A 12,157-nucleotide genomic window follows, 5' to 3' on the forward strand; every position below is an offset into this window, starting at 1 on the left:
GTGTGTAGTTTTACATGACAGTGAAATGTGTACAGTTGAAAAGAGGAAAAATACTTGGGTGGTATTCAAACGTGGTTGTGGAGAAAAAATGCTGAAAGTTAAATGCACTGACAGAACGAGAAATAAAGAAGTGTTTGTAACAATTGGAGAGGAAGGAAAGGTAGTGGAAATGGTAAGAATGAGTGAAACATCTTGGTTGGGAGATACAGCATGAAGAAACTGCGTCTGACTCAGAGCTATAGAAGGGAAGACTACAGGAAAGGGAGGGAAAGTAAGAAAACGGTTTGGGATGCTAGCTGACATTAGAAATTCACAAAGTTAGCAGCAGATTAAAGGAGAGATGAAGGACAAAGGAAAGGCGAGAGGGTCTAGTTGAGACCAGTTGTAAGAAAAATATACTGAAGAAGAAGTTGGCTGCCACCAGGTCGTTGAGCCAGTTTACAGCGTTGTTAAGATGGTATTGTTTATGAAATATTTCCCATCCAGGAATTCTTAGCTTTGTGAGAAGCTGTACTTCTCTAGGAGCAAGGTTTGGACTACATTATACGTGATCAGAGATTTATCATCCATTATTATTATTATTATTATTAATAATATTATTATTATGTTATGGCATTCGTCCTGAAAGGCAAGATGCAACTTAGTTGTAATGTAGGCTGCAGCATTCACAGTGGTTCCATGTTCAGCAGAGTGCACCAATAACACACCATGTCTATTCCAGAACACTGTCGCAAGCACTTTCCTAGCAACCTGACTCACTTTGAATTTTTTTTCATACTGGGGAACCATCAATGTTTTCGCTTCATAGATGCCTGCTCAGTTTTGGGTGTGTAGTGGTATGTTCATGACTCATCACCAGTGCTGATTTCATTTCAGAAAGTCATGTCATCATTGGCTGGCCTTTGTGGTTGCCTGTCAGGTTCTTAGGCACCAGGTGAGGGCTAACTTTACGAAATTTCAACACGCCGTGAACAGTATCATATACCGCACCATGCGAAATGTTGAACCACTGCGATAAGGTTCGTAGTTGCACACGCTAGTTGTTCAAAATTGCTGCCTCAGTGTCTCTGACGTTCTATGGGTTGCCGTTGTTACCGGTCACCTGGAGTGTGGGAAATCAGTAAGGTTAACACGCCCCTCTTGGAAGAATACACACCACCTGGAGACAAACATTCGTCCCCGTACGTGCCACGCATGTCCCTGTGAATTTCACTCTGTTTTATGTCCTTTGGCCCACAAATATCGAACTATGCTTCGTGTGCACCATGTTTGTTTCATAGTTCAGGCTCCTCTTGCTAGAGTAGTATATGAAAACAAAATATGCTCTGTAGTGCAAACTTCGAAGTCTCTCATAGTGAAATTTCAACCTTCCCGCTGCAATACCAGTGGAGATAAAAATTATTTTGTGTTTCTTTCCGATCCTCCATCATATTAGCTGAGCCTTGTTCAGGTGCCTGTTTACCACTTGACTTAGTATTTATAACATTTATGTGTTATTTGATAACTTCCATGTACGACATGAACACCAAAAATATAACTAATATAGTTCTGATCCAAACTGTGAGGAGTTAAAGACTCACTTTATAGTTGTTAACAACAAGTCTACCAATAATTTTGCATTTATTGACAACTTCCTTCTTTCATAATGATCTGTGTGCTGTTGGGACATTAAGCCTTAACCTACATTTCTTAAGCTCCATTTAATAAACAACTCATTTCACTTGTTACCTTACCATAAATGATTGTTTCTTGTTGGAAAGTTGCGATTTAAATAATAAAATAAAATAAATCCACAACACTTTTATTACCGAACGGTGAGCATTGCACAATTTTTGAGTGTGTATTATTTTTATAACAGATGAAACAGACCACCACCCTGGTCCAGCAATTGCAGCACTCATGAAGCTATCGTTTGATGAAGAGCATCGCCACGCCATGTGCCACCTAGGTGGACTGCTTGCTGTTGCGGAACTCATCCAGGTAATTCAGTTGTTTAGTTTCTCGTGTGTGTTCTTCTCGCAGCCAGGAAGGTGAATGGAACCTTATTGGCATAATTGTTTTGAGTTAATGCTCCCAAGCCTCTTTCAGAAAGGAGCAAATTGCGCAGTGTTGTCTCATCTAGAATATTGTTAAGAATATTGTAATTATGGCTTTAGTCATTATGAAATAGAAGTAATTGAAGGCTTGTACTGAGTGAATACACGGTTCAGTATCGCAGCTATTGCAGTGTGCAGTAACACAGTCTCGGTTGTCTTTGTTTTATGTGTGGGCCAATGTTATCCTATTATGCTCTTAAATTTTTTGTTTGTTTGTAGCAATACACCAAGTTATTTCAAAGTACGATTATGATTAAAATGTAAACCTTAAAAGTACTATAGTATTTTTAATTGTAAGAATGTGGGGGGGGGGGGGGGGGGGGGAACCTTACGTGTCACTTTTTTGACGTACTCTCCCTGACGTTGAATGCATGTATTCCACCGATCCTGGGTGCGTAGATACCATGATGAAAGAAATGTTTTGGTCGTGTGTATAGCTTGTCATGCACTACAGTTTTCACCTCTTTGTCACCCCCATTGCTGCTTTAAGTGCAGCAAACAGCTGGAAGTCACTAGGACTGGGGTCTGGTAAATAAAGATGATGTACCAGACTCTTCCTTTCCTATACCTTTACTACTTTTTATCTATATAAATGATGAACTATTGGTTTTGCCGTTTAACAACTCTTTAATAACTGTGGAAGTATTACAGGCATCGGGTCCCACCTAATGTGTCACCGGCCTATACGTTTTACATGAACCTTTCAAGACTCGATCGATCTGTTTACAAAGAGAAAGCAGAATATCTCTTTTTTTTTATGTTGTCCAACAACGACCTAGGAAGCTCGACGCCCTTGCGGCCCAGGCTCTTCCATGGCTCGCGGTAGTTTGCAGCATTCATTTTATTTCTTGCCCACTTGCCACTATGTCGAACTTTCACGGTGATCGTTGGGCAACGTCTTCCATGTTATCTGCAACATAAATAAACTTTCTTCCCACAGAATTTCCGAGAACCCAAAAACAGGCTTAAAGAACATAATAATAATAAATGTTCTTACAATTATTTGTATAAGTCTTGGTCGATTTAATGAGGGATGGGACAGGCCTAAGCCTTGTGACACCACACAGTTTTTCTCAGAAATGCATCACCTTCGACGTGGAAACAATGCAAAAGTTCTTTCAGTGTGGCAGTCATCTGATGTGGCACTCATCTTGCAGACACATTATTGAAATGCAGTACATCGTGAACAGTATTCTGAACTAAATCAGTACTAATCTTCAGTCTTGTGGCTGTTTCATTCAGAATTATGCATCTGCTCTACTTTACAATCTCTTCCACTGACACATTGTTCTGTCCGTCACTACACAGTGAGCCTGCCTTCATAGAAGTTAAACTGCTTTTAAACTCCCTACACCATTTGTACACTTGCTGCAAAGACAAACATGAATCATCGTACTGTGCTGTCATTCTGTAATGGAATTTCGATTGGTTTGACACCTTCACCACCCAACAAACACATCGCAGATCACTGCTCAGTCACAGTGCTTGTTGACAGAAGGTCAGCCATCTTGTTGTGGATGCTGTTGTCTTCTCTCTGCCACCTGTCGGTCACTTTCTGAACCTCAGAGAAAATTACTACCTACCAACTCCATCATACAACTCTATGAAACTTTAAGGTCTTCATTTGAATCAACCTTGTATCCTGACTTAACCACTTTCTGCCACACACAAACGGTTTCCTACTCCAGACGGAAACCTGCAACTTCCAGGAACTGAAATTTGTCCTGAAACTGTTTTACAATAGATGTGTGGAGAGAAATATGCAAGCACAGCCCAAAAATCCTAAGTCTGAGGCTTATCTTCAAGTAAATTAGATTGAGTTCATTATTAATGAAAGAAGGTTTAGTAATTTTATATGTTTTAAAAGAAGATATATTGTTTAAAAGTATTAATATATTCCAGTCATGTCAACTGTAAATTTTCTGTTATTATTGTAAGGATCACCTCCATTCTCCCCACAAGTGACGTGGTTAAGCAATGATTGTCTTTTATATGAGAATTCTACTGATGTAGACTTTGTAAGCATGTGCAGAATTTTTATTGTTTGTCTGTAAAGTATTTTCTGCATGCTGTCCATTGGAAGATATTGTCAGCTGTTAATTCCAAACCACACTTGGCTAACCCTTTTTGCAGTGCTGCCTCACCTTATTTGACATATTATGAAATAATGTGAAAAATGAGTTGTACTGAGAAAATGCAGAGGATATATGATGTGCTGAAGAGCACATGCTTCTTGTTAGGTCACATACAGTAATGCAATAGCATAAGGAGAATATATGAATATGTTTCTAAATGTTCATGGAAGGGTAACACATATAAGTGTGAGATGCTGTAGACATCTTCATTGTCCCAATAACAGTTCCAGTTTATGGCATAAGTTCTGCATGAACAGTATTATTTTAATGTAAACTGCAAGAAAGTGGAGCTCATTTTCTTTTGCTTCATAAACTACAACCAGTGATAGTGTATACAGCACTACTTTCTACAATCAGTGATATTGATGAATCAGAAATTGTTGCAGCATTTCTGTTGGGGTGCCCTTGATCCTCTCGTATACGATTCCAGCCTATTGCCCTTCAGGTACTATACCTGTGGAACACTTAAAACTGCCCTCAAAGACTGCCATTTAACTACCAATATGTAAGTTAAGTAACCTTTATAGAATAGTTCCGGAGCCAGCTGCAGTCATTCTTTGTACTGGGAATCCACAATCTAGCAGGGAAAACTGAAACTTGCTTGAAAATGCAGGACAGACATGATTAATCAACATATTCACCACTTACGTACTGCAACCAATAAACCACTGTTGAGTAGAAGTGGTTTCGGTAGTCTTTATATTTTAAGTATTGCAAGAATGACCAGGATGGAAGAAAAAAACAAAAATGTTAGAACTGGCAACCACTCAACCTGCATATGAATGATGAAGATTAAAAGGAAAATTTATTTGAGAAAATTGCAAATTTGTTGTGTTTCTCTTGAATGTACTGAACAAGCTGCTGCTCCCGTTAGTGAAACCTTCCCCATTTTGGTCCTGAAAGTTTGGCATGTGGCACTGCCATTCTTTAAGTTGTTCTACATTGGACACCATCCACAAATGTTTGCTTCTGTGACTACAAATTTTCTTCCTGCTGAACAGTCTTTCTGAACCACCACTAATTTAAAATTAACATTTCTCAGTGAGTCAGTGGCTGTAATTTGCATCCATTATCAATTACTGTACTTTACATTTCATACAGCACTGACAATATAAACAAACTGAATGACAACAATATGTTGTCCTCTTGGCTACCTACAGCTGAACCAGCAAAATTTTACAAATTTGAATTTATAGATGTATCGGGGTGTAAACGACCCGGGACAGCCGAGAAAAAACCCGGGAATTTTTTCACCCGGGAGAAAACCAGGGAAAACCCGGGAATTGTTTAGAATTCTGGGAATTTTTTATTGTTGTAGTTTTCAGTTTATTTTTTGTCATTTTGGCTGGTAAGAACCGTTACTCTAACAAAGAATATTACTGTATCCCGCTACTGCAGAATTATTCTGCAGCAACAAAACATGAACAAGAGAAAAAAAGAAAACGGAAATGAAACTTAAGTTGCAAAGGAAGTGCGCCATATACAACAACAAAACACAGTGCTCAGATGAGCATCTGCCAGCAGCAAAGTGTGTCAAAGGTTTTAGAAAGACTATGCAATGCTTCATAACAACAAATTGCCTCCGATGAGCGTGGCGTGACAACTGTTTAAATTAGATTCGTTTGAGCAGTTGCGGGCGGGCTCTTGGACATGCGCAGTTGCTTCTGGTTACAGAAGTGTGGCTGGGTGCCACTATCTAGTATGTAGTATTGTCACGGTTCAGAAATTAGTAGATCAGGGGCTGATGCACAGAGGACAGAGCAGTCTGAGTTGTGGTAGGGAGGTGGGTCGTCTCCACGTGACTTTTGTTTACGTTCAGTGGTTTTGTTGTTTTCTTCTTGTTTCTTGCTCTCATGTTAAATGAAAACAAAACAGATTTTTGTGGCCGGGAGCTAGCAAATGAATTAAAATATGTTCGCATAATTACGGTAGGCTAAAATATGTTATTAGTTTCAGATTTTATGTCTACCTGTCTGACAGTCAAGCATTAATCGCCTTGCGGAACAATGAAGTTTTTTTGTCGGTTTGTTAAAGAGATTTGGCTTTAATTAATTTTTTTCTGCTGAGGCAGTCAATTTATTTGAAACAAAGTGTTCAATTTCACACAGTTGGCTAGTTTGAACTGTTTGCTGAATTTCAAGTACACATATGCATTATGCCATAATAAAGAACCAAACGTGAGTTAATATGGTACTGGTACTCCAAGAAAATTTGCATCCGAATCTGGACATACTAATGTGCACTTTAAGCCGAATTATGCATTTTAGTATGGTTCACGAAATTCTGATGCTCTTGAAGTATCCTCTAATGTCTTGTTTCTTTTATGTCATAATGTAAGATCTTTTAATGTTTTACACGTAGTAACATCAGGTTTCCTGCGTCATCGTAGCTGCGCAAGTGCGGTGACGCCCTTTATCTGGCGCTCTCTGGCAACTGCTGAAACGAACCTATTTCTAACAGGTTGCGGGAAAATGTTGCGATTGGTGGTTTCAAAAGCTTTCTTTCAAAGTAAATTTCCGTTTACGCTAGATGAACTATGTGCGATGAAGTTCTTAAATCACGAAGTGTTTGACTCTCATTTAAAAATCAACTCTTTGAGGATGACCATTAGAAGAATTTCCAGCGCAGAAGATCAGACATTTACATCATTATCAAAAATTTACTGGCACATTGTGTGATGTGTCTTACAGTGTAACATGCGCAAAAAGGATAAACATTATATGTGGAAGCTTAGCTTCCCTTCCAGCTTATTAATTTTCTTATGTGAATGCTATGTATATTAATTTAAACCATTAACTTTTCTTATTTGTGTGTTCGTGCTATTTAAGAGTGATCTTGCTATTGGCTTACTACATCACGTGCCCTGTGCTGTCATCAGCTGGCGAGATCACGTGACATGAGCTATGACTGGCTTATAAAAGCACATCGCAATCTCGATTTCAATGCTTCAGAAAGTGACATAATTCAGATTTATACCTTTGTAATACGAAAATATGCAGCGTACATGTTCCTGCACATCAAAGGTCTTTCAAAACGTGTCCCCCCCCCCCTCCTCTGAGTTTAGTTTTCTAAAAGTGCTGGGAAATTCTACGTCGGTATGTAAAACCGTGAACATTCAAAGGATTGCTGAGTTCTACAGTGCCGAGGAAGAGTATACTGTCACTTAACACAGAAAAAGTGTATTTTCACCTGGGAGAAAATGTATTTTTAACTGGGAAATCCGGGAAAAAGCCGGAATTATTTTTCCCTTGTCCACGTATACACCCTGTGTATGTATACTGTAGCAGCTTTGAAAAACAACAGTACTGTAGAGCAGTAGCTAATTTAGGGTCATTGTTGAAGCTCGTGTTTCATTTGCTGTGCTGTGTTTCAAGTGTTCAATGTGAACGTATTTTGTTAGCATTAATTTGTCTCCTGGGCTAAAGCCTAGAGCACAGTCTTTGCCAGTTACAGCAGTGTGTGTCTAATGCTCATAGGTTGGCAAACCATCAGTTGTGCCTAGCAAATGGGATAATAGTTTCACCTAGCAGATTTCACATCTATATTGATGTGAGAAAATGACAATATTCTCCAAAATAAATCTGTGTGGGACATCAGTTGTCAAACCTTCATATATAAATGTAAGACAACCCTTGTGTGCAGCTTTTCAGAATTATGTAAAAATGTTGACCCCAGCAACATTAGTTTAATCTGCAAATGTAAGACAACCCTGTGTTTTTCAAATGATGAGTTTGGGAAGAAATCTCATAATTGGAATAAAAGTGGTACATCAGACTATGAAGATACATAGGCTGGTCAAGTACTCAGCCTGACTTGTTTCTTACAATGACGTGTCTCTTTACAAGAAAGGCGACATAGAGGTTATGTGGATACATAGATAACATGATGCCTTGCCTCAACCACTGATCTCATAGGTGAGGTCCCATACTCCGAAGAGTGTAGGGGACAATGCGGGAGACCTGCACCGCCGTACTAGGCAAGGTCCCAGTGGTGGTGGTTTGCCATTGCCTTCCTCCGACCGTAATGGGGATGAATGATGATGATGAAGACGACACCCAGTCATCTCGAGGCAGGAAAAATTCCTGACCCCGCCGGCAATCGAACCCGGGACCGTGTGTGCGGGAAGCGAGAATGCTACCGCAAGACCACGAGCAAGAAGTGCCTGTCAAGAGAAGTTATGGTGTAGTATAGATGTGTATTACGTGATGGCAAAGATGAGAGGATTCAATAGGGAAAGCATTTAAAATGTAAATAAACTGAGGAAAGTGATATCACACACAAAAATGAACTGCAAATAGAGGTGGTGACAGTGAATGTTGTTGTATATGGTACTGTTAATAAATGTAAGAAAATGAATTAGAAACAGTTTGACAGTTTCTGAAAGAACAACTTTCATTACCCTGCTGCTGTGTAGAGTAATGTTTGCAGCAAGTCATACAGTAAAAACATTTCTGTACCTGAACGTGTTGAGGTATGACTAGTAAAGCGTGACTCGGGGCACACATTTGAGGGCTGTTTGTCGTTATTGTGCAGATGGACCACGAGGCCCACGGTGGAGCGACATCCGACCAGGCGTGCGTGACACTCAGGCGGTTTGCCGGAATGGCGCTGACAAACCTGACGTTTGGCGACGGCGCCAACAAGGCCCTGCTGTGCTCACTGCGGCCCTTCATGAGGGCGCTCGTCGCACAGCTGGCGTCTCCCAGCGAAGACCTCCGACAGGTACTGCTGCACACGATTGTGTGATGATTTTATTTTCTATTTTGTTGTTTTTGTATCCTGTCTCAATTCTGATACATGGCAGTATGTAGAAATGTGACAAAGCTGTATATTGATGTGTATGCTTAGTTGTTTTAATTTCATGCCAACATTTAAACCAAAATTAATCTGGCATTCTTGTTGTACCTGTTGCAGAGTGATACTCAATGTGTAATCAGTTCATTTATTCTTCTTCTAGTAATACCAGTTTCTTCTTCTTTTTTCTTCTTTCCTCCAGCTTTGTATTAAAAAGAGAAGGAAACATAGCTGCTCAGACTCACAGTTTTATTTTGTCAAAAGTATGTATCAAGATAATTGCTCTCACTGTCACATGGAAATTATACTCATGTTTTATGTTGCTGCTAGTGATACAAATGGAAGCATACTTTGTTTTCTTCTCACCGTTATACGAATTGTGATTCAGTGGTCAACTGCACCTTGGAAATTTGAGATGTAGTTTATGGTCTGTCAACATTCTGACTAAATTGCCTGCTTTCTCATATTTTTATTCTAGACTATCCCATTAGACTGCACTGGAATTTCATTTACTGCAACATAGTTTGGTGCTATTATCTTAACAACATGGGAAAAGCAAGAGATTCCACAAACATTTTGTCAAAGTTTAATGTAGATTTTTGTGATGCAAGTGAAAGTAAGAAGATGAAATGAATTGATTTTACCAGTGAGGGCTTTCGTCGTTTGTCGTAGCAGATGTTGCATGGAGTAAAGATGCAGCCCCTTACTTTGCTGCTTCATTGTGACGTGTAAACATGCTTACTTTGTTTAATTTTATGTTTCCTCACTTACTGCTGTTTATTTCTTTGTTTACCATGTTGAGACTGCACTGTTGGTTGTGGACATAACAAACGGCAAGAGATATACTCAGTCTGTACATATAACCGAGACACCGTTTGCGATGCAGGTAAAATACGGATTTTGGGATACTGCACGAAAAGTTGGCCAGCAGTGCTTGAATGACACAGCCCACATACGCTTTCACAATATAACGTAATCTTTCAGATATTGTAAGCTTTGTGCCACCATTTACACAACTGCACTGTTGCCTCACTGCTGATTACTATTGGCATTTCATGCTAAAGCAGTTGATATGCAGTGTTATTCATGAGTATGTATGGGGTTTTAGAAACCTCTGCACTACAGCTACCAGAGTTGACACAATAATATACATCAGTTGATAGAGAATATTCCAATTTTCAGGTTGTTTGACATGGCTTTCCTTTATGATGTGAGTGGTATCGTAGGCGGGGAGGGGCGGGGGATTCCAGGTCAACCAGAATCCAGGCTAATAGAAACTCACTTTGTTTGTGGAAGAAAGAGAAGCTGCATTGTTTCAGTGACTGTTATGATGGTTGCAACGCATGAAGGTGAGTTTTAGCCAATGCGTGTTTTTTTGTTAATTTTACAGCAAGATGTTCTAAATCTTTAAGAGTCAAAGGACATGAGGAGGAGGCAGGAGTTGAGAAAAGAGTGAGGCAGAGCTGTAAAATACTCATCATATTATTCAGTCTGTGCACTGAGTAGCCAGTAACAGAAAGTGAGGAGAAATTTGAAAAAGGAATTTGAAGTTCAAGTGAAAAAAATAAAAATTTCAAGAATGAGATTTTCACTCTGCAGCGGAGTGTGCGCTGATATGAAACTTCCTGGCAGATTAAAACTGTGTGCCGGACCGAGACTCGAACTCGGGACCTTTGCCTTTCGCGGGCAAGTGCTCTACCGACTGAGCTGGGTAGCAGAGTGAAAATCTCATTCTGGAAACATCCCCCAGGCTGTGGCTAAAGCCATATCTCCGCAATACCCTTTCTTTCTGGAGTGCTAGTCCTGCATGGTTCGCAGGAGAGCTTATGTAAAGTTTGGAAGGTAGGAGACAAGGTACTGGCAGAAGTAAAGCTGTGAGGACGGGGCGTGAGTCGTGCTTGGGTAGCTCAGTCGGTAGAGCACTTGCCCGCGAAAGGCAAAGGTCCCGAGTTCGAGTCTCGGTCCGGCACACAGTTTTAATCTGCCAAGAAGTTTCAAAAAATTCAAGGTTTGCCAACAGCATTGTAAGCCAGGCAGATTTGGCAGGCTCACACAGAAGTACCAAATCAAATCAATGAGAAAGAAATTCCAGCACAACTTTTTTTTTTAAAAAAGAAAAAGAAACTGGGGGGGGGGGGGGGGGGGATAGGTTGATAGGACGATAGGACGTGTCCAGAGGCACCAAGAAATAATTAGGGATTGAAGAGAAGAGGCACAGAAGGGTAAAATGTGTAAAGGAAGACCAAGGATTAAATATGTGGTGTCCCAGGAGGAATGATCAAAAGTCAGGTATATGGCAGGAACATTCATTCTGCTGAGTAAACATTGGCTCTAAAATGGGTACCTTAAGACCTATAAGCACTTCTTTATCTGAGATACTGTGAAACAAATCTCTTCTACTGCAGGCTCTTTGTTTTCTATATTTTGGGAGGTGGTAGCATGGACCAAAACAAGAAAAAATTGTGTTGGAAACATAGGTTTTAAAGTGCATACTTTAAGAACTATGAGCACTTGTTCATCTTTGCTACTGTGGAACATATCTCTTCTACTGAACACGTGCTCATAGCTGTTAAAGTATGCACTTTAGAACCCATGTTTCCAACACAATTTTTTCTTGCGTTGGTCCATACTAACCCCACCCAACATATGGAAAGCAAAGATTGTGCGGTAGAAAAGATTTGTGTCACAGATTCAAGCATGAAAATGCATTTTAGAATTTCTTGCTTCGAATGATCATTTGTGTTATCCCTGAATACTGACCATTCCTCGTGGGACACACTGTATAGGAAGCAGGTTCAGCTGGATATAAGTTGCAGTAATCGTGCAGAAATGGGGTGGTTGCACAGGGTAGAGAAGCATAGATAGCTGTCGCAAACCAATTTTTGAACTGAAGACTTGATGTTGTTGTTGTTGTTGTTGTTGTTGTTGTCGTCGTCATCTTCAGTCCTGAGACTGGTTTGATGCAGCTCTCCATGCTACTCTATCCTGTGCAAGCTTCTTCATCTCCCAGTACCTACTGCAAACCACATCCTTCTGAATCTGCTTAGTGTATTCATCTCTTGGTCTCCCTTTACAATTTTTACCCTCCACACTGCCCTCCAATACTAAATTGGTGATCCCTTGATGCCTCAG

The 12,157-nt window shown here is 40.0% G+C and overlaps 1 protein-coding gene across 1 annotated transcript in view; it reads left to right on the top strand.

The window, feature by feature from the left end:
- Positions 1 to 12,157, top strand: part of LOC126427981 (uncharacterized) — a 724,905-nt gene that overhangs the window by 507,811 nt on the left and 204,937 nt on the right. The window contains exons 9-10 of the mRNA XM_050089866.1: positions 1,859 to 1,980; positions 8,765 to 8,953. Coding sequence (XP_049945823.1) covers positions 1,859 to 1,980; positions 8,765 to 8,953 — 311 coding nt within the window. The remainder of the gene's footprint in view (positions 1 to 1,858; positions 1,981 to 8,764; positions 8,954 to 12,157) is intronic.

Source organism: Schistocerca serialis, chromosome 12 (genome assembly GCF_023864345.2).
Source record: "Schistocerca serialis cubense isolate TAMUIC-IGC-003099 chromosome 12, iqSchSeri2.2, whole genome shotgun sequence".
NCBI lineage: Eukaryota > Metazoa > Arthropoda > Insecta > Orthoptera > Acrididae > Schistocerca > Schistocerca serialis.